A 22,776-nucleotide genomic window follows, 5' to 3' on the forward strand; every position below is an offset into this window, starting at 1 on the left:
TCTTCCCAACACCAAAGAATATAACGAAGCTGCTCTCCTTAGGTACGCAGGAGACTGGCTATTAAACAGAAGTCTCTACACAACAACAACACTAGACCAACATTTAATCGGAAGCTATTCCATCAACTACCAACTACTTACACCCCCGACACAACTCCCATATAGTATACAAAATAACCCCCTATTCATAGATACCCACAAAGCATGGCATACGGTAAGACGAAGACATGACATATCATTGAACATCTCGCCATACCTATCATGGATAGGAGATAAAGACTTTCCTACGGGTCTCCATAACCCCACCCTAACTCAATGGAGTAGAAATGGACTCTATAACATCCAAGACCTATTGGGAAACGGCCATACAATCATATCACAAACTGACTTAAATAAAACATACCCATTTATTGCTCCATATATGTACTTACGCATACAAATTGTCCACTACACAATACAAATTGTAAAACTACTAACAGATAAAGACAAAAACAGCCCAATAAATAGAATCTGGAAAGATAAAAACACAAAGCAAAACATCTCCGTTATATACCAAACCATCAGAACACTAATGGATAAGGACAAAGAAAAACAGCACACCTTCAAATGGACAACCAACATCCCAAACACAAATACATCTGTCATCCTAAAACAACACACAGGTGCCATGAAATTGATCTCCGTCTGTAAATATCAAGACAGGACAATACAAATCCTTCACAATGCCTATCTCACCCCAGACAGGAGACACAATATGGGCAGTCTACCATCAAATCAATGTCTCAGATGCCGCTCCCCAAACGCCAACTTAATTCACAACCTATGGTCGTGTCCCAAAATACAATTCTTTTGGAAAGAAATAGCCTCATACTGGACGCAGATGATGGGAAAACCCTTTCAAATAAAACTAGAATGGGCACTATTTAGCACAACTACAACCTACACACAACTAACCAAATTTGAGAAATTACTGGCGGGGAAACTGTCGGCAGCAGCCCGGAAGACAATTTTACATCAATGGCTAACCTCAGATGTTATCCCATCTATAGCATTAAAACAAAAATTACACCACATTTTTTACATGGACTGGCTCGAAGCAACAACTAGAAAAGAACAAATTACTGGAAATTTTTTCAATACATGGCTCATATATATATATATCCCTCCTACCCCAAACAACTAAATATCTTACAATCTACACATTTAGACAAACTACATGGTATGATACAGAAATACTCAAGGAATATCCACTCCTAGTCGAAGCATCCCAGTACTTCCAAAACCTACAGCACCAAGAAATTGATCAGCAAAACTACGAACCCCCCAGGAGCCAACAAATAAACAGAATGTTGGCCATACACCAACACGAGAAGTAACTCTCACGAGGCCCAGGTAAACTAGCTATGAGTAGAAAGTTCCAATTTTGTTATACTGTAAAGGTTAAATGTTAAACTTAAATGTTCTCATTACCAATATTCTATTACTACCAAGATGTATGCAAGTCAATATCTCATCACAAATGTTGTAATAGATATATTTGATAATATGCAAATAAAAACAATATTTAAAAAAAAAAAAAGTATATTTTTATGAAAATGGTTTATTTAGATGAAACAGGGTTTTACACATGAACTTGGGGGTATACAGGCATAGTCCTCTTCCAGGAGACAAGTCTCCCCAACGCTCCTGATATTAATAGAGCGACTAGAGAGTGGGGCTGGGGTTCTGCTCTCTGTCCCATTGCTGCAGGGCCAGGGATAGGGGGGGCTAAGCCCTAACTACACATTGACAATCCATCTTGGGTGTTTGGGTTCAAATAGATTCCCTAAGGGAACTTTGTTGCGAAGAGCTTTTCCCACATTCCATACGCATGAATGGTTTTATTCCTGTATGAATCTTCTGGTGGTTGACTAGATGGCTGTTTACAGTGAAGGATTTCCCACATTCTGTGCATGTATAAGGTTTCTCCCCTGTATGAATCTTCTGGTGTCTAACTAGATGGCTGTTTACAGTGAAGGATTTCCCACATTCTGTGCATGTATAAGGTTTCTCCCCTGTATGAATCTTCTGGTGTCTAACTAGATTGCTGTTTACAGTGAAGGATTTCCCACATTCTGTGCATGTATAAAGTTTCTCCCCTGTGTGAAACCTCTGGTGTATTTCAAGGTGTGTCTGTTGACGGAAGCTTTTCCCACATTCTGTGCAAGTGAATGGTTTCTCCCCTGTGTGGACTCTTTTGTGTAAGGAAAGCATGTGATGTGCAGAGAAGCTTTTGCCACATTCTGTGCAAGTGAATGGTTTCTCCCCTGTGTGGACTCTTTTGTGTAAGGAAAGCTTGTCATGTGCAGAGAAGCTTTTGCCACATTCTGTGCAAGTGAATGGTTTCTCCCCTGTGTGGACTCTTTTGTGTAAGGAAAGCTTGTGATGTGCAGAGAAGCTTTTGCCACATTCTGTGCATGCGAATGGTTTAATTCCTGTATGAATCCTCTGGTGTCTAACTAGATGGCTGTTTAAAGTGAAGGATTTCCCACATTCTGTGCATGTATAAGGTTTCTCCCCTGTATGAATTCTTTGGTGGCTTTTCAGGCCTGACTTAACAGAGAAACATTTTCCACATTCTGTGCATGTGAATGGTTTCTCCCCAGTGTGAACTCTCTGATGAATAACACATTTCCTTTTTTCTGAAAATCCTTTCCCACATTCTGTGCATGTGAATGGCTTCTCCCCGGTGTGAAGAGTCTGGTGAATAATAAGGTAGTTTTTTTCTGTGAATCTTTTCCCACATTCTGTACACATGAATGGTTTCTCTCCTGTGTGAACTCTCTGGTGAACAACAAGTCCGTATTTTTTTGAGAAATTTTTCCCACATTCTGTGCACATGAATGGTTTCTCCCCTGTGTGAACTCTCTGGTGAATAATAAGACTGCCTTTGCTCGAGTATCTTCTCCCACATTCTGGGCATTTGAAATGTTTTATTACTGAGGGAAGTTCCTTCTGGGAGTCGGGAATGCTCATTGCACTAAAGCACTGTTTCTTTCCAATGTGCAGATTTTCTGTTGCTGTTGAAGTTCAAAGGTCTAATGGCCTCTTGTCTTTATTTAAACACAGAATCCTTGGTTTCTGGGGCTTCTGAATAGTCTGTATTTCATACAAATATGTAAAAAGGAAGAGTCATTCAGAATGTGATCAATAATAAAAATGTACAGTCAGTCAAGAAACAAGAGATTTACATTGGTTTTTGTATTTGCCCTTTTGTTGTTTATTTATTAGTTTCTCCTAATTCCTGCCCTACTCTATGGCATTAAAGGGGCGCTCGTACATAACTGTTAGTCTGATGTAGGCATTTATTATCTAAGAGTGTTTGCAATTTGAACAAATTCTTACCTAATTATTGTTACTATTAATATGATACAGACATAGATATTCTGAGACAATTTGCAATTGGTTTCCATTTTGTATTTTTTGTAGTTTTTCAGTTATTAAGCGTTTTAATCAGCAGCTCTCCAGTATGGAATGTTAGTAACTATCTGGTTTACCTTAGCAACCAGGCAGTGGGTTAAATGAAAGCCTGGAATATGAATAGGAGAGGGGCTGAATAGTAAGATAAATAATAAAAAGTAACAACATTAATATATTTGTAAGTGCACAGAGCAGTAGTTTTTGGCTGTCGGGGTCAGTGACCCCCATTTGAAAGCTGCAAAGTGTGTAAGGCAAATAGTGAAAACTATAAATAATAAAGACCAATTGTAAAGTTGCCAGGAATAGAACATTCTATAACATAGTAAGGTGACCCGCCCCTTTAACTAAACTATACCCTGTTACTAACTGAACCCAGAATAAAGGCAGTACTGAAATAATTACTGAAAAGTGCAAAACATTAATTAATAAATATCCGAGAGCACATACCTTCTAGGGAAGGTATAACAGCATTATTCTTACAGATAATAATTACTGAAATAATAAGGAAAAAGGGCAAAACACCAGTTACAGAAACCCCAAGCCCCCCAATAAGTGCAATACAGCATTAAACAAAGGGAGCCCGCGCCCCAATAAATCCCCCCAACATGAATAAATGAGCCATAAGCACAGTATGACATAAGGGCACAAAAGCAATAAGTGAGCAGTATGAGAGGCAAACAAATAGGCAAATCAGTAGCCACAAGCTGAGCCCAGTGGCACAGAATTCAGGGATCAGTGCCAAGGAAACACTGATATAGTTACCTGTCCTTGGGCAGAGTCTCCTCATTAGCCTGCAGAGCCCCTGTACCCTGTACCCACACGTCTCTTCCCCAAACTAACTCAGCTCTCATTCCCGCAGCTTTTTAGCCCATTTTGGATCCCACCCCCTATGGGCGGGGCCTTTGTTTGGGGGAAAAGGTTCCTCCCACAATATGGAAAGGAAGGCTGATGGGTTCCTGTACTCTAACGCCCTTCATTAGCATAGTCACATGTTTATCAAAGGCAGGTAATTAGCATGGGATAACGAGAGGGTGGAGCCTTAATTTGCCCCCTGGGCAGGAAGGGTGGAGCCTTCATTTGCCCCCTGGGGGGAAACTATGTAACACAATAAAGGTGCAGCCTCACTCCCTCAGGCACCTGTTTAACATGAATGTCCCACTGTCTGTGTGTGAGTTGGGCCTTTTCTCATTATTATTATTATTATCAGGTGAGAGTGCAAATGCAGTCTAATAATATTCTGGTAACTGTCTCGCCAAACATACGGCTGCGTAAGGCTGGGGGCACGTGGGGGATATTCGCCACCAATATTGGAGCTTATAGTGAGGGAGGCTTTATGGCTGCAGACAAAACAAAGCAAAGACAAAATGGAACCCGTTGGTTGTTGCTAACAGGCTTTGGGCAGCTGACCACATTGGTAAAGGCAGAACTGGAAACAGAGACGACTCTCAATACAATAAGTTTTTAATTTTTGGATGAGCTTTGCAAATTTAGGCAAAATGTGGGTGTTTATTGGCCCCCCAAACACATGCTTATGGGGAGATTATTGTATTAATGCAACGGTGTTTCAGTGTTTTACAGAAACGTAAGCCTTTCAGATCAAGGAATGGAACTGGGAATTAATTCCATGTAACCCCTTGTATCCCTGTTATAAACACAGAAAGGAGTCATTACAATGGCAATACCCACAGTAAGGTACCAAACAGAACCAGAGCCCCCCCCCCCCCCAGTTATTGTGGGGAAAATGAACAACCTTTTGTTTTCCAACGGGTAATGCACAATTTCTTCAAGGGCCCTCACAGATTAGCCTGAAAGAGTAAAGGTAATTAACCCTTCAAAGCCAGTCCTTTGTTCTTCTGTGAGAGGAGAAGACAATAAATGCAGAGAGGGGAGACCCCTGCACACAAACATTACCCGCCCCACCCAAATGCTTCAGTACTTTTTGGAGATTTTTGTTCATTGTGACAGTTTGAATTACCGTGTTTATTATTACACAAGGTGCCCAAGGGGGGAAGAGTATAAGGCGCTGATTAGAAATGGGCACTCTTGTATATACACAATAACATGGAACCGTTTGCCTTGGAATGAGCCAACTACTGTACAAACCAACAGAAACCCAATGAACATGGGAGCTATTTCCAACTGTAATTATTCATTGTGTTTGTTTTGCTTCCTTGTTGGGTTTTCTTTATTCCTTTATTTTATTTAGGAAAGTCAGACACCCAGCCACATCTTATGATGAAATAGTTACAGTCTCTGCTGTGGGTGAAACCTCCCCAATCCTCTTGTTTTAATCACCCAACTAATTTACCATTCAAACTAATGTTGTCTAACATGCAATCCAATGTTGTTTTGTTTTCTATCACTTTTCTCTGAAAATGTGCCGACACTAACGTGTGATGGCCATCAGTAACAAGTTTGTTATGTTTGTGTTTTAGTACAGGTATGGGATCCCTTATCCGGAAACCCATTATCCAGAAAGCTCAGACTTACAGAAAGCCCATCTACCATAGACTCCATTTTAATGAAATAATTCAGGTCACGAACCCTATAATAATAAAACCGTACCTGTACTTGATCCCAACTAAGATATAATTACCCCTTATTGGGGGCAGAACAGCCCTATTGGGTTTATTTAATGGTTAAATGATTCCCTTTTCTCTGTAATAATAAAACCGTACCTGTACTTGATCCCAACTAAGATATAATTACCCCTTATTGGGGGCAGAACAGCCCTATTGGGTTTATTTCATGATTAAATGATTCCCTTTTCTCTGTAATAATAAAACAGTACCTGTACTTGATCCCAACTAAGATATAATTACCCCTTATTGGGGGCAGAACAGCCCTATTGGGTTTATTTCATGGTTAAATGATTCCCTTTTCTCTGTAATAATAAAACAGTACCTGTACTTGATCCCAACTAAGATATACCGTATATACTCGAGTATAAGCCGATCCGAATATAAGCCGAGGTACCTAATTTTACCTAAGAAAACAGGAAAAACTTATTGACTCGAGTATAAGCCCAGGGTGGGAAATGCAGCCGCTACTGCTAAGTTTCAATAATCAAATTATTTAATAAAAGGACACTCACAAGTGCTTACATGACTACCATATTAATAAACACAAGGTATGGGCTGGAAAATGAGGCGCATCCAATATAAGATAACCACATGCAAGGTTGTACAGGTTAATATCTCAATTTAATTGCTACATTTTTTTAATCCTATAATTTTTTGATGGTGTTGCTGGTTGGACTTTGCAGTATAAGGTTTCCCAAATTCCCTACACATGAAAGTTGCTCTCGCACATGAATTCTCTGGTGTTTGGTAAGAGTTCTCTTTGAAGCGAATCTTTTCTCACAATCTGCACAAGCAAAGGGTTTCTCCCCTGTGTGAATCATGTAATGGCTGCTAAGCTGGCTCTTTGTGGTGAAACGTTTCCCACATTCTGTGCAAGAAAATGGTTTCTCCCCTGTGTGAACAGTGTAATGGCTGCTAAGCTGGCTCTTTGTGGTGAAACATTTCCCACATTCTGTGCAAGAAAATGGTTTCTCCCCCGTGTGAATTCTCTGGTGCCTCTGAAAGTTGCTCTTGTTGGAGAAGCTTTTCCCACATTCCATGCACACAAATGGTTTTACCCCTGTATGAATCTTCTGGTGGCTGAGAAGGCTACTCCTTATATTGAATTGTTTATCACATTCTGTACATGCATAGGGTTTCTCCCCTGTGTGAATTCTCTGGTGCCTCTGATAGTTGCTCTTGTTGGAGAAGGTTTTCCCACATTCCAAGCACACAAATGGTTTTACCCCTGTATGAATCTTCTGGTGGCTGAGAAGGTTACTCCTTTTATTGAATTGTTTATCACATTCTGTACATGCATAGGGTTTCTCCCCTGTATGAAGTCTCTGGTGATCTGTTAGGATTTGCATTACTCTAAAACTTTTCCCACATTCTTTGCACATGAATGGTTTCTCCCCTGTGTGAATTAACTGATGTTGTACAAAGGCCTGTTTATGCCTGAAACTTTTCCCACATTCCGTACACATGAATGGTTTCTCCCCTGTGTGAATAAATTGGTGTTCTGTAAGCATTTGCTTTTGCCTGAAACTTCTCCCACATTCCGTACACATGAATGGTTTCTCCCCCGTGTGAATTAATTGGTGTGCTGTAAGGTGTTGCTTTCGCATGAAACTTTTCCCACATTCCGTGCACATGAATGGTTTCTCCCCCGTGTGAAATAATTGGTGTTCTGTAAGACATTGCTTTAGCCTGAAACTTTTCCCACATTCCGTGCACATGAATGGTTTCTCCCCAGTGTGGACTCTGTGATGAATAATAAGTTTGTTTTTTTCCGAGAATCTTTTCCCAGATTCTGGGCATTCATGTTGTGCCACTGAGGGAAGTTCCATCTGGGAGTTGGGAATGCTCATTGCACTAAAGCTTTTTCTCAGTCTGATACAGATTTTTCTCTCCAATGTGTGGATTTCCTGGTGTTGGAGAAGTTGCACGGTCTAATGGCCTCTTGTCTTTATCCAAAGAATCAGAGAATTGTCAGCTCCTGGGACTTCTGTGCCTCTTCTGTTTTTAAGTAAATAAGTAAAAGAGTAAGAAAAAATAGAAATTTAGTCAATAATTGCGGTTTTTCATTTTGCAGTTTAGCCACTAAAGTTTTTGTTACTCCAATGTTTCTATATATCTGTAACCTTGTTATGGGCTAAGGGGGCCCAGCCTGAAGGCCAGTTAGGGGGGGATTTGGGGGCTTATTTGTGCCCTGGGTACCCCTGGAACTATAGCGGGGTGACTGTTACCCCAATGTTTCTATATATCTGTAACCTTGTTATGGGCTAAGGGGGCCCAGCCTGAAGGCCAGTTAGGGGGGGATTAGGGGTGAGTGCTTATTTGTGCCCTGGGTACCCCTGGAACTATAGCAGGGTGACTGTTACCCCAATGTTTCTATATATCTGTAACCTTGTTATGGGCTAAGGGGGCCCAGCCTGAAGGCCAGTTAGGGGGGGATTTGGGGTGAGTGCTTATTTGTGCCCTGGGTACCCCTGGAACTATAGCGGGGTGACTGTTACCCCAATGTTTCTATATATCTGTAACCTTGTTATGGGCTAAGGGGCCCAGCCTGAAGGCCAGTTAGGGGGGGATTTGGGGTGAGGGCTTATTTGTGCCCTGGGTACCCCTGGAACTATAGTGGGGTGACTGTTACCCCAATGTTTCTATATATCTGTAACCTTGTTATGGGCTAAGGGGGCCCAGCCTGAAGGCCAGTTAGGGGGGGATTTGGGGTGAGTGCTTATTTGTGCCCTGGGTACCCCTGGAACTATAGCGGGGTGACTGTTACCCCAATGTTTCTATATATCTGTAACCTTGTTATGGGCTAAGGGGGCCCAGCCTAAAGGTCAGTTAGGGGGGGATTTGGGGTGAGTGCTTATTTGTGCCCTGGGTACCCCTGGAACTATAGCGGGGTGACTGTTACCCCAATGTTTCTATATATCTGTAACCTTGTTATGGGCTAAGGGGGCCCAGCCTGAAGGCCAGTTAGGGGGGGATTTGGGGTGAGTGCTTATTTGTGCCCTGGGTACCCCTGGAACTATAGCGGGGTGACTGTTACCCCAATGTTTCTATATATCTGTAACCTTGTTATGGGCTAAGGGGGCCCAGCCTGAAGCCCAGTTAGGGGGAGTTTGGGGTGAATATTACAAATAATAATATACAATAAAATAATCAAGGAAAATGGCAAAACACCAGTTACAGAAACTACATAAATATCACAAAGACAAACCCACAATGACAAACGGAGAGCAGATCCCAGGGGCCCCAAGCCCCCCAGTAAGTGCAATAGAGCATTAAACAAAGGGAGCCCGCGCCCCAATAAATCCCCCCAACATGAATAAATGAGCCATAAGCACAGTATGACATAAGGGCACAAAAGCAATAAGTGAGCAGTATGAGAGGCAAACAAATAGGCAAATCAGTAGCCACAAGCTGAGCCCAGTGGCACAGAATTCAGGGATCAGTGCCAAGGAAACACTGATATAGTTACCTGTCCTTGGGCAGAGTCTCCTCATTAGCCTGCAGAGCCCCTGTACCCTGTACCCACACGTCTCTTCCCCAAACTAACTCAGCTCTCATTCCCGCAGCTTTTTAGCCCATTTTGGATCCCACCCCCTATGGGCGGGGCCTTTGTTTGGGGGAAAAGGTTCCTCCCACAATATGGAAAGGAAGGCTGATGGGTTCCTGTACTCTAACGCCCTTCATTAGCATAGTCACATGTTTATCAAAGGCAGGTAATTAGCATGGGATAACGAGAGGGTGGAGCCTTAATTTGCCCCCTGGGCAGGAAGGGTGGAGCCTTCATTTGCCCCCTGGGGGGAAACTATGTAACACAATAAAGGTGCAGCCTCACTCCCTCAGGCACCTGTTTAACATGAATGTCCCACTGTCTGTGTGTGAGTTGGGCCTTTTCTCATTATTATTATTATTATCAGGTGAATTTCTAGATGAAAAGGTTAAACACAATGATATTTCTGTATTTAATCTAAATTGATAAGGTAATTGGCCCCTAGTGTAAGGGGAAACAAAGCCCGGCCCCCCTGTAACACAATGGGCATAGCTGCCCCCAAGCCCCCCTGTAAGGGCAATGAGGAGATTAGTTACCCCATAATTAATCTCCGCTGAATTTTTTCCCACCGACAATAATGTAAATCTCTGAAGGTTTCTTGTGGGGCAAAGCAACACCCGTGGGTTCCCAGCAGCCATTGACAGTATCCCCACTGGGAAAGCATTCAGAGGGCATTAGTTGCCACCGCTAGAGAGGGTTCATTTTAATTATGGGGTCACTAATCTCATGTGTCATTGCCCAAAGCACCAATTGGCACCCCATTGGCCCAGCCCCTACAATGGCCCACCCAGAATGTCATGTGATTGGCCCCTTTGGAAGCTGCCTTTGTGGTTGGCAGAAAGAATCAAACCACCAGGGACTGTTCCCATTCTGGCTTATACAGGCGGCTGCCAATAACCCCATGTTGTTAGTCTCGTTATACAGGGAAGACTGCCCAGCTGTACCCACATGTTCCAGTAAGCGGCAGTGCCCAACACTGGCACCCTCTGCAGGCAGAACCGCTAAGTGCAGGCTGGTTCCCATAGAAACTCTGAGACACCATGTAGTTAATAGTGCAATAAAGAGCCCCATTGCCTGAAGTAGTAGTGTCTGTGAGCCCAGACCGACCCCTACACCCTCACTCAGTCCGGCTACTGAAACCTTCCTTAGCTGGTTCCTTGGCAGCAAAAAATAACAGTTTGGAATCTCTGCTTTTTCTTTTCTCTAATCAACCAAATAAATCTGATCAGATAATAACATATAGGGTGTGCGGTGGACGAGGCGTCGGAAATAATACAAAAACAAGAGCATAAGGAGGACGGGAGGTAAAGGTTGAATAGAAGAGATAAAGGAAACTGAACGATAATCCATCAGCAGTGAGAATAATCCCAACTAATGAAGAGATAATCCCACAAAAGGGTAGGGGGGAAGCTATAGACTAGAAGGCTCTGATGAAGCAATAACTCTAAGTGATGATCCCATCTCCTAATGTACTCGGGTCAATAGATTCTGTGCCCCAGAGGGCAGGAATAGGCACATGCATAGGGTGCAATCATTGGGGTGGGGGCACAATTTCCAGGGGGCAGACATTTTGCTTCTTTTACGCTTCTTATCACGTCAGTCAAATGGAGAGCCACCCACCCCAAGCTCCTCCTGCGGTGCCCAGTTGGCAGCACTGTACGTCAATGTCGCTCGATGGGCAATTGGAAAAAGGGGCGAAAAGTGATGCTGTGGCTGAAACTTGCTGGTGCGGTCAGTGTGGTGTTGTCTCTGGGTGGCTGATGGGACAGAAAAGTACCGTAGACCAGTTTGCAACTGGGGGGATGGCGCCCATAGAAGGGCTAACACAATACCCTGGCCGAGCCCAGCTAGAGGGAGACACTAACCGAGTTGAGAAAATAACAAAAAGGGATCATAGAAAACAATATTTAATGATGACTTTCAAGCCTTTAATCTAATCCAATGTCAACAGCAAGAAAACACTTTAAGCCCCCCATACAGGCATAGTCCTCTCCCAGGAGACAAGTCTCCCCAACGCTCCTGATATTAATAGAGCGACTAGAGAGTGGGGCTGGGGTTCTGCTCTCTGTCCCATTGCTGCAGGGCCAGGGATAGGGGGAGGCCTCTTGTGGATACTGAGCTTGGCAGATAATGTTGAGGAATCACCTGTTATCTCCTCCATTCCAGTCATTGTGGCTGAGACATTACTGGTTCTGTTCCCAAGCCTCGGTCACTACTACCCCGGCCTGGACGGCAGAGCCACCTGTTTGGCCGTAAGAGCAGTTCTTTGTTCTTCTGTACTGTGGGGCGTTATCTCTATACTTGGCCACTCCCATACTCCGTCATAACGTCCCTATGTACAGGTGTATATTTGTTGCATACATTGGTGCAAATGATACACAATAAGACAATGAGACAATTGATGTAAAATCTACTTAGGAGATGTCCAAGAAAACAGGGACTGTTTGTGCAGAACTCAAAGTCTTCCCTGGTTCTTCTGTACCAAATGCCTCAATGTCCATAAGAGAAAACTACTGGGAGATGCCAAAGGTTAGGTGCCCTCTGTGATTATAATGACTTACTGTATATACTCGATGTCAGGGAAACGCCACTCACAGGCGCACGTGACACCGGGACTGGGAGACAAGGGGTTACACTCAGTCCCCTTACACACAGGTTAGACTAATGTCAGACACCCCCAAACACCCCCCCACCCCAAATACAACTATTCCCTGCCCCCATCTATCATTAACAGGCGATAGAAACCTAATTACACAAATGTATCACACACAAACTTTCTTACTGCAGTTAGGGTTAGTTCTCACTAATTTAACAGCACACTAGCAGCCACAGGGTTAAAATTACAGTCAAACCCACCCCCCTGCTAGCAGCCCACTAGTTAATTAGCACCTACACAGAATCTGCCCTCTACCCAATACACATACATACAACCAAACAGTTAATACACCTAGGCCTGAGCAGTCATACAAGGTACGTGGGAATAGAGCCAAAGGACTAAACTTATTAAATTTTATATTTAATATTACAGGGTAAACAGTGCAGTTTTAAAAAGATGTTACAAAAGAGAAACATACATGCAAAACAGTCAATAAAATAAACGGGGATAAAAACACAGAGAAAACCCTAGTACATTACCGAGTGATCTGTTGTGTCCCCTGAGGCAAGAGGTTGAAAGTCCTGAGCCCCCCCCCAACATAAGTTGAGGCCTCCAGAATGAGCTAAAGAATGTGCATGTGTGCTTTTATCCCCCGCTGGGCCCCTCCCTCATTACCGTATGCCTGAGGAGGGAGTGCCCAGGAACTGGTCACATGACCCCTTTGGGTGGTCCCCACCCACCCTCTTTAGAAAGCTGTACTTCTCATGCCAGTTTCTTTTCATATAATATTGGCACTTGCCAGTACTCAATATTATTATGAAAGTAGGGAATTGTTTTAACCCATATGTGGGCGATCAAAATGATACCAAACATGAGGGGGGTCTCATATCCCAGCCCCCCAGAAACTATCCCCCTAACTGGTGGGTATAGGCAGTCCCTGTTTGGTATCATTGAGAAGCATGGGGCCCCCCCATAAACCCTATGTGTGAGCATGGGAACCCTAAAGCAGAGGAGATATGGACCCCTTTCTATAATCCATATTTTCTGTATGCTGTTCCCCCTGCTGTTCTAGGGCCACACTTTGTCTCTCTTTATCAACAGATCAAAGAAACCAGCTTCCTGCTCCCACGGGCTGGCCCTGCATTGTCTGGTGAAGTTGTTTATGTTGTCACCTTCCACAGTCCTGGTTGTGTCTTTAGGGGATATTTGTGAATTACCCCCTACTGGAAGGGTTTCCCTCAAATGTGGATTTCAACCAGACTTTTCTAAATTGAAAATTAAAAAACTATGTGGAGCCTTACTGCTCCAACATGACACTCGAGTATAAGCCTAGTTTTTCAGCACCCAAAATGTGCTGAAAAAGTCACCCTCGGCTTATACTCGAGTCGGGGGCCATGGGTCCCTCTAGACTAGCACCCTCTCTCCTTTGTGTGCAAATTAGGCCCCCCACAACCAGACCCTCCATTGCCCTGGCCTAGGCTCCCACTAGCAATACTTCCCTCCGGGACTGGGTTAGCTGCCAGTTTGCCAATGTGCAATGAGCGTGGGGTAGTACTCATATTGTTTTTGTTGACCCTCTTCTCCGCATACAGAGCTAGTTTACTGTTTTTCTTTGAAATAAATATTGAAAAACATATACCCCACTGATGCCTCAATTAACGTCATTTTATTGGTATTTATTTTGATTATTGAAACTTAGCAGTAGCGGCTGCATTTCCCACCCTGGGCTTATACTCAAGTCAATAATTTTTCCAGTTTGCTTAGGTAAAATTAGGTACCTCGGCTTATATTCCGATCAGCTTATACTCGAGTACAGAAGAAGCCAAACAGTGACGAGGAGATTCTACAAAAATGCCCTGGGCCGGGGCAGCTTTTAGCAAACAGCAAACCAAGCCGAGGTATGAGGTAAGTCATTATTATCAGTTCCACACCTTCCCAGCTTTCTTCTAATCCGAATGGGTTTTACCTTCTTTTCATTAATGAACCCCATTGGACCTAACTAGGAACCCCACTCAGAGAATGCCCCATTGGCACCCACTCTTTGTATATCAACGACTGAAACATTTTCTAAACAAAAACTCTACATCCTCAGGTGGAACACTCAATGGCGAGCTCCAGACTCTCTCTGGAAGGGAGGGCAGAAAATTTTTATGGCGGTGCGGCGGCACACAAGCGGAACTTCACCATATTTAATGCCAAGTGTCAGTTGGAGTGGTGTAACCGTCAGTACAACTAGAGGGGTGAAAATGGAGTGAAAAATAACATTTCACCATCAAAAAAGGTCAGGGTTTGGCAGATGACAGAAGAACACTAGCGGACTTCTGGGATGTATTTTGGAAGGCACAGGACCTCTGCATGTCCATTTGCTCATGTGCATGACATACACATGCCCCGCCTCTCCAAATGCATAATGGCAACTGTAACGTTTAGTGGAGAAGGAATGATAGGCTGTTTTCATGGTTTGGGCCACTGGTGCCATTGTAAGCAAACCTAACCCTACCGTCTACGGGGACATCTTTAATAACTCTGTGCTTCCTACTTTGGAGAAAGGTCCTTTCTTGTTTTAACACGATAATGCCCCAAAACACAAAGCAAGGTCTGTACGGAATGGATTGGTGGAGACTGCAGTTGACAAATCTGATTTTTCTGGGCAGAGCCCTGACCTTCAAGGTACAGAAACAGCCGTGAAATTAATCAGAATGGGGACTATGAGCAGGACCTTGTCTATCATTGGCAAAATGGGTTGGGGCGATGGGGAAGTGGTGCCATATTGGCCTTATCAGACTACTCTTAGCACTGTCAGAAGGGTTTAATACACACACCTTATACAGCATTTCTACAAGACTCTTATTTGTGAACCTTTTGATGGGAACTTAAGCTTCTTTTACTCCGGAAGCTCTTCCCACACTCAGTGCAGACAAATGGTTTCTCCCCTGTGTGAGTTTGAAGATGGACAGTGAGTTTACCCTGAACCCTGAAACTCTTCCCACACTCAGTGCAGACAAATGGTTTCTCCCCTGTGTGAATTTGAAGATGGAGAGTGAGTTGACGCTTAACCTTGAAACTCTTCCCACACTCACTACAGTCAAATGGTTTCTCCCCTGTGTGAGTTTGAAGATGGAGAGTGAGTTGACGCTTAACCCTGAAACTCTTCCCACACTCTCTACAGTCAAATGGTTTCTCCCCTGTATGAGTCTGAAGATGGATAGTGAGTTGACGCTTAACCCTGAAACTCATCCCACACTCGCTACAGTCAAATGGTTTCTCCCCTGTGTGAGTTTGAAGATGGAGAGTGAGTTGACGCTTAACCCTGAAACTCTTCCCACACTCGCTACAGTCAAATGGTTTCTCCCCTGTGTGAGTTTGAAGATGGACAGTGAGTTTACCCTTCACCCTGAAACTCTTCCCACACTCAGTGCAGACAAATGGTTTCTCCCCTGTGTGAATTTGAAGATGGAGAGTGAGTTGACGCTTAACCCTGAAACTCTTCCCACACTCGCTACAGTCAAATGGTTTCTCCCCTGTGTGAGTTTGAAGATGGAGAGTGAGTTGATGCTTAACCCTGAAACTCTTCCCACACTCGCTACAGTCAAATGGTTTCTCCCCTGTGTGAGTTTGAAGATGGAGAGTGAGTTGATGCTTAACCCTGAAACTCTTCCCACACTCGCTACAGTCAAATGGTTTCTCCCCTGTGTGAGTTTGAAGATGGAGATTGAGTTGACTCTTAACCCTGAAACTCTTCCCACACTCGCTACAGTCAAATGGTTTCTCCCCTGTGTGAGTTTGAAGATGGACAGTGAGTTTACCCTGAACCCTGAAACTCTTCCCACACTCAGTGCAGACAAATGGTTTCTCCCCTGTGTGAATTTGAAGATGGAGAGTGAGTTGACGCTTAACCCTGAACCTCTTCCCACACTCGCTACAGTCAAATGGTTTCTCCCCTGTGTGAGTTTGAAAATGGAGAGTGAGTTGACGCTTAACCCTGAAACTCTTCCCACACTCACTACAGTCAAATGGTTTCTCCCCTGTGTGAGTTTGAAGATGAACAGTGAGTTCACTCTGAACCCTGAAACTCTTCCCACACTCAGTGCAGACAAATGGTTTCTCCCCTGTGTGAGTTTGAAGATGGAGAGTGAGTTGACGCTTAAACCTGAAACTCTTCCCACACTCGCTACACTCAAATGGTTTCTCCCCTGTGTGAGTTTGAAGATGGACAGTGAGTTCACCCTGAACCCTGAAACTCTTCCCACACTCAGTGCAGACAAATGGTTTCTCCCCTGTGTGAGTTTGAAGATGGAGAGTGAGTTGACGCTGAACCCTGAAACTCTTCCCACACTCAGTGCAGACAAATGGTTTCTCCCCGGTGTGTCCCATTTGGTGATATTCAAGCAGATGCTTCAACCGAAACCGTTTCCCGCATTCTGAACACACAAATGGTTCAACCCCAGTATGAATACGGTAATGGATGTCCAGCTTACTCTTGTACCTGAAGCTTTTTCCACATTCCATGCATTCAAATGGCTTCTCCCCAGTGTGGATCATTAGATGCCTTTGAAGGCTTCTCTTCAGTGGAAAGGATTTCCCACACTCGGTGCACGGGTAAGTCTTTCCAGTGTGAACATTAAGATGATCATTTAAATTCCTCTTGTCCTTGTAGCTCCTCCCACACTCGGGGCAGACAAAGAGGCTTGCTCGGGTGTGAGTTTGAATATGAGCATCAAGGGGGGTCTTTCTGCAGAAGCTTTTCCCGCATTCAGTGCAGATGAATGGTTTCTCTCCCGTGTGAATACGATGATGTTCATTAAGGCCAAACCTGTCCCTAAAGCATTTCCCACACTCCGTACACACGTAGCGCTGCTCTCCTGTGTGGATCCGCAGGTGAACATTGAGTTTACACTTAGCTTTGAAGCTTTTCCCACACTCGGTACAAACAAATGGCCTCGGTTCTGCATGAACCCTAAGGTGAACCTTGAGGGCACGCTTACTTGTAAATGCTTTTCCACACTCCGTGCAGAGAAGGGGCTTTTGGCCAGTGAAAATCCCATGATCTGCTTTGAGTTTACTCTCATTTCTGCAGCTTTGACCGGTCTCGTTGCAGAGTAGCGGTTTCTCTCTGTGAGTCTGAAGATGAGCATTGAGTTCAGTTGTATCAACGAGGGTACTCTCTCTCTCCATTTGAGTCACATGTTGACTGACACTTGGCTTTTCTTCTTTGTGGATCTCTTGGTTTTCCTGAAGGTCCCTGTTCCATAAGAAGCCCTTATTACATTCAGTGCAGGTGAATGGTTTCCTCCCAGTATGAACCCATTTATGAGCAATTAGCATCTTCTGGTGAGAGAAACATTTCCCACATTTAGAGCAGACAAAGCTCCTGCCCGTGTGGATTCTCTGGTGGGTGAGAAGGTTCCGGCGGCTACAAAATCTCCTCCCACATTTAGAGCACACAAAGGGCTTCACAACTTTCTGGGTTCTTAGAAAACGTTTAGTTTCTGAGGGTCCCCAACTTACATCCATGTTTGTATTGTTCAGAGAGTATCTGCTTCTCCTCAGGGTCCATTCATGTCTATGGCCCGTGTGATGGTTCTGGTTATTGTGGCTGAACGTTCTACTGGGGAGCGACCCCCTGATCACTTGACTTTGGGTTTGTTTGAGGTTCCGTTGACTCCCACTATATCCCCTTCTATTGGCCCAGTTCACCGTTGACATCTCCATTACAGAGGATATTGGGGCACCAAGACTTCGCTTCATGGTCAGGTCAGATCTAAAGAGAAAAACAACTACATTGATAGAAGCAGAAACTAGTACTGGGGGGTAGGGCGTGGAATACAAAATAATTTAAAGGGACAGTAACATGAAAACTAGGGATGCACCAAATCCCGGATTCAGTTCAGGATCCGGCCGATACCAGGCTTTATTCCTGGCCGAACCAAATCGGAATCCTAATTAGCATATGCTAATTAGCATTCGAAAAGGGTTAAACTGTCAGGTGAAAAATATTTTCACCATGCACAACCATTTTTAACCCCTTCCGATCCCAATTACCACATGCTAATTAGGGTTCGGATCCAGTTCGGGATTCGGCCGAATTATTCAGAGTGGGTTCAGCCGAACCCAAAAAAGTGGGTTTGGTGCATCCTTAATGAAAACATTTGAATACCCCAAAACATCTCTTATGTACCCCAAAACATCTCTTATGTACCCCAAAACATCCCTAATAACAGGCCTAGCCTATTCCCCCTTGTGTTTTTTGATCAGCTAAAATTTTCCTAACAAACTGCTCCATAGCAACAGGGCAAAAAGGTGACGGGTGATTGGATCCCTGTGTGCGCTGAAGTGGAAGTTGGCTTCACATCGGAGGATCTTATGTTTTATTTATCCGCGACTCCACTCGCTCCCCCTCCCAGCTGTGCTGTAATCTGAGCTACTAAGAGAAACCGAGCTAAAATGGCCGCTGCTATGTTGAGGGAGCTACTAGGGCAGGTAAAGCCTCCAGCGTTCTAGCTTGTACTATTGGGGCAAATCTATTGGCAAGTTACCTGCCGAAATGCCTTTCCTTCTCCTTTACCTTTTAGTATGATGTAGAGAGTCATATTCTGAGATTGCAATTGGTCTTTATTTTTTATTAGTTGTAGTTTTTTTTTAATCATTTCAGTTTTTGATGGGCAGCTCTCTGGCTTGGAATTTAAGCAGCTATTTGGTTGCTAGGATCCAAATGACCTTAGCAACCGGGGAGTGGTTTGGATGAGAGATATCTGAATAGGAGGGGGACCTGCCTGATATACTGTAGGTTTTTGGCTCAGGGGTCAGCGACCCCCTTTTGAAAGCTGCAAAGAAGGCAAATATTTCAAAAACAACATAAAACAAATAATGCAGACCAATTAAAAAGTTGTTTAGAATTGGCCTTTCTATAAGGGGGTGAAACGCCCCTTTAGGTGCTGAAGGTCCTCCGACATGGAGCCAACTCCCAGTTAGTTTGTAACTAAAGTTTTACCTGCTGCACAAGGGGCAATAGGCTGGGGCCGCCATTAGAGAGGTTTGGGGGGGGGGAAAGGTATTAAAATATTTATGTTACTGTTCCTTTAAGACTAAATGGTTATGGTGAGTTACCAGGACACAATGAAGAAGCCGTATATATACAGTACCTGCAGGTTATACACCATTCATGCTAAATACCCCCAGGCCCGGGGCAGATCATGGGGCAGTTGTTAGGGGTATCAGGAATTCAGGAAATATAAACCCAGAGCCAGAGACACGTCTATATACTGATATACAGCCCAGAACTACAACTCCCAGCATGCCCAGGGGCCCAACCTATAAGCCAGCTCCCTTGCTAAATACTAGGGTTAATCCCGGTGTATTTCTATTGGATCAGTACCTCAGTACCATTGAGTTGCTGCCTTGGGGTGAGCCCTGAGCCCCCGAGGGAGGGGATAACATATTAATACACAATTCTGTGCTACTTTAGTTGTTATTATAACCTTGTCCGCCCTGTTATTGTACAACTTGTCCTTGTTATGAGATTCACTATTTGTCTGTGTCTGTCGGGTCCCTTTAACCCAACAGCGTCTGAACAAGGGAACTCGGGGGCCCAATAACCGGCCCGGGGGGTGAGTGAGTGTAGAACAGATTGGGGGTGAGTGTGGGACAGACCGGGGGGTGAGTGAGTGTAGGACAGACTGGGGGTGAGTGAGTGTAGGACAGACTGGGGGTGAGTGAGTGTAGGACAGACCGGGGGTGAGTGAGTGTAGGACAGACTGGGGGTGAGTGAGTGTAAGACAGGCCAGACCGGGGGTGAGTGAGTGTAGGACAGGCCAGACCGGGGGTGAGTGAGTGTAGGACAGACCGGGGGTGAGTGACTGTAGGACAGACTGGGGGTGAGTGAGTGTAAGACAGGCCAGACCGGGGTGAGTGAGTGTAGGACAGGCCAGACCGGGGGTGAGTGAGTGTAGGACAGGCCAGACCGGGGGTGAGTGAGTGTAGGACTGGCCAGACCGGGGGTGAGTGAGTGTAGGACAGGCCAGACCGGGGGTGGAGTGAGTGTAGGACAGGCCAGACCGGGGTGAGTGAGTGAAGGACAGACCGGGGGGTGAGTGAGTGTAGGACAGACTGGGGGTGAGTGAGTGTAGGACAGACCGGGGGGTGAGTGAGGGTAGGACAGACCGGGGGTGAGTGGGGGTAGGACAGACCGGGGGTGAGTGAGTGTAGGACAGGCCAGACCGGGGGTGAGTGAGTGTAGGACAGGCCAGACCGGGGGTGAGTGAGTGAAGGACAGACTGGGGGTGAGCGAGTGTAGGACAGGCCAGACCGGGGGTGAGTGAGTGAAGGACAGACCGGGGGTGAGTGTAGGACAGGCCAGACCGGGGGTGAGTGAGTGAAGGACAGACTGGGGGTGAGTGAGTGTAGGACTGGCCAGACCGGGGGTGAGCGAGTGTAGGACAGGCCAGACCGGGGGTGAGTGAGTGAAGGACAGACCGGGGGTGAGTGTAGGACAGGCCAGACCGGGGGTGAGTGAGTGAAGGACAGACTGGGGGTGAGCGAGTGTAGGACCGGCCAGACCGGGGGTGAGTGAGTGTAGGACAGGCCAGACCGGGGGTGAGTGAGTGTAGGACCGGCCAGACCAGGGGTGAGTGAGTGTAGGACAGACTGGGGGTGAGTGAGTGTAGGACAGGCCGGGGGTGAGTGAGTGTAGGACAGGCCAGACCGGGGGTGAGTGAGTGTAGGACAGTCCTACACTCACTCACCCCCAGTCTGTCCTTCACTCACTCACCCCCGGTCTGTCCTACACTCACTCACCGTGAGTGTAGGACAGACCGGGGGTGAGTGAGTGAAGGACAGACTGGGGGTGAGTGAGTGTAGGACATACTGGGGGTGAGTGAGTGTAGAACAGATTGGGGGTGAGTGTGGGACAGACCGGGGGTGAGTGAGTGTAGGACAGACCGGGGGTGAGTGAGTGTAGGACAGACCGGGGGTGAGTGAGTGTAGGACTGGCCAGGGGTGAGTGAGTGTAGGACAGACCAGGGGTGAGTGAGTGTAGGACAGGCCAGACCGGGGGTGAGTAAGTGTAGGACTGGCCAGACCGGGGTTGAGTGAGTGTAGGACAGACCGGGGGTGAGTGAGTGTAGGACAGACCGGGGGTGAGTGAGTGTAGGACAGACCGGGGGTGAGTGAGTGTAGGACAGACCGGGGGTGAGTGAGTGTAGGACAGACCGGGGGTGAGTGAGTGTAGGACAGGCCGGGGGTGAGTGAGTGTAGGACAGACTGGGGGTGAGTGAGTGTAGGACAGGCCGGGGGTGAGTGAGTGTAGGACAGGCCGGGGGTGAGTGAGTGTAGGACAGACCGGGGGTGAGTGAGTGTAGGACAGGCCGGGGGTGAGTGAGTGTAGGACAGACTGGGGGTGAGTGAGTGTAGGACAGACCGGGGGTGAGTGAGTGTAGGACAGGCCGGGGGTGAGTGAGTGTAGGACAGACTGGGGGTGAGTGAGTGTAGGACAGACCGGGGGTGAGTGAGTGTAGGACAGACTGGGGGTGAGTGAGTGTAGGACAGGCCGGGGGTCCGTATCATGTGACAGCATCTGAACAAGGGAACCCAGGGGCCCAGACCCAACAAGCCCCACAGACAGTGTACATACAGTAAATACCCCCAGGCCTGGGGCAGATCATGGGGCAGTTGTTAGGGGTATCAGGAATTCAGGAAATATAAACCCAGAGCCAGAGACACGTCTATATACTGATATACAGCCCAGAACTACAACTCCCAGCATGCCCAGGGGCCCAACCTATAAGCCAGCTCCGTTGCTAAATACTAGGGTTAATCCCGGTGTATTTCTATTGGATCAGTACCTCAGTACCATTGAGTTTCTGCCTTGGGGTGAGCCCTGAGCCCCCGAGAAGCTGCTTTACCTCTTATTTCCAGGTTCTGGGATTTTCCTTTTCTGCAGATTTTCCTCTCCATTCATTGGATCAGCTCCTACCCCCGGTTTCTGGGGGCTCCAGGGCAAGTTATCAGGGTAAAGAACCAGCCAGGGGGGGTTCACAACTAAAAACTGACATTTTGTGTATCTAACTGCCTGCAACTGCTGCTCTAGCCCCTCCCCCAGTCTGTATGTCACAGGCAGACATGGCTTCATGGTCCTAGTGCCGGGACACATCCCAATGAATCACTAGCCACACAGGCACAATCTTCATTTAAACCACCAGTCCAATTTTTTTACTGCCTAAAGGGGTAATTCACCTTTAAAGGGGTTGTTCCCTTCTGAGTAAACTGTTAGTAGGGTGTAGAGAGTAATATTCTGAGACATTTTGCAATTGGTCTTCATTTTGTGTTATTTCACTGCTTATTTTAGCAGCTCTCCAGTTTGAAGTTTCTGCAGCTATCTGGTTGCTAGGATCTAAAATTCCTTAGCAACCAGGGAGGGGTTTGAATGAGAGACAGGAGTATGAATAGGGGAGGGGCTGAATAGAAAGATAAGGAATAAAAAGTAACAATAACAATAAAACTGGAGCCTCACAGAGCAATAGGGTTTGGCTGCCGGGGTCAATGACCCCCATTTGAAAGCTGCAAAGAAGAAGAAGAAGGGAAATAACTGAAAAACT

The 22,776-nt window shown here is 45.6% G+C and overlaps 2 protein-coding genes across 4 annotated transcripts; both read right to left on the reverse strand.

Annotated features, from left to right (window-relative positions):
• Window positions 1-1,025: 1,025 nt before the first annotated feature.
• On the reverse strand, window positions 1,026-22,325 carry LOC549508 (uncharacterized). 2 transcript variants are annotated; one of them, XM_031903387.1, is made up of 3 exons: window positions 22,084-22,325; window positions 15,034-17,945; window positions 1,026-3,068 (listed from the first exon to the last, which is right to left on the reverse strand). In XM_031903387.1, exons 1-3 carry the CDS (start codon window positions 22,308-22,310, stop codon window positions 1,813-1,815), a joined length of 4,395 nt encoding a protein of 1,464 aa, XP_031759247.1. In that variant the 5' UTR covers window positions 22,311-22,325; the 3' UTR covers window positions 1,026-1,812.
• LOC108644828 (gastrula zinc finger protein XlCGF26.1-like) lies at window positions 6,644-12,765 on the reverse strand. 2 transcript variants are annotated; one of them, XM_031904284.1, is made up of 3 exons: window positions 12,724-12,757; window positions 9,511-11,920; window positions 6,644-8,039 (listed from the first exon to the last, which is right to left on the reverse strand). In XM_031904284.1, the coding sequence occupies exon 3, from the start codon at window positions 7,889-7,891 to the stop codon at window positions 6,686-6,688; it is 1,206 nt and encodes a 401-aa protein (XP_031760144.1). In that variant the 5' UTR covers window positions 7,892-8,039; window positions 9,511-11,920; window positions 12,724-12,757; the 3' UTR covers window positions 6,644-6,685. The 2 variants fall into 2 exon arrangements, with proteins under 2 accessions (XP_031760144.1, XP_017945181.1); XM_018089692.2 differs by lacking the exon at window positions 9,511-11,920 and having other exon boundaries at window positions 12,724-12,765.
• Window positions 22,326-22,776: the final 451 nt, after the last annotated feature.

This window comes from Xenopus tropicalis, chromosome 6 (assembly GCF_000004195.4).
Source record: "Xenopus tropicalis strain Nigerian chromosome 6, UCB_Xtro_10.0, whole genome shotgun sequence".
In the NCBI taxonomy this organism is placed as follows: Eukaryota; Metazoa; Chordata; class Amphibia; order Anura; family Pipidae; genus Xenopus; species Xenopus tropicalis.

Bases quoted from the DNA above. Each gene is read 5' to 3' on its own strand.
- LOC108644828 (XM_018089692.2), bottom strand. From the start codon at position 7,891: ATGAGCATTCCCAACTCCCAGATGGAACTTCCCTCAGTGGCACAACAT.
- LOC549508 (XM_031903387.1), bottom strand. From the start codon at position 22,310: ATGAAGCCATGTCTGCCTGTGACATACAGACTGGGGGAGGGGCTAGAG. The intron at 17,946-22,083 runs GTAAAGCAGCTT...TTTTCTCTTTAG, and splicing joins CCAGAACCTGGAAATAAGAG to ATCTGACCTGACCATGAAGC. The intron at 3,069-15,033 runs AAGAGTCTTGTA...TAGACCTTTGAA, and splicing joins CCATCAAAAGGTTCACAAAT to CTTCAACAGCAACAGAAAAT.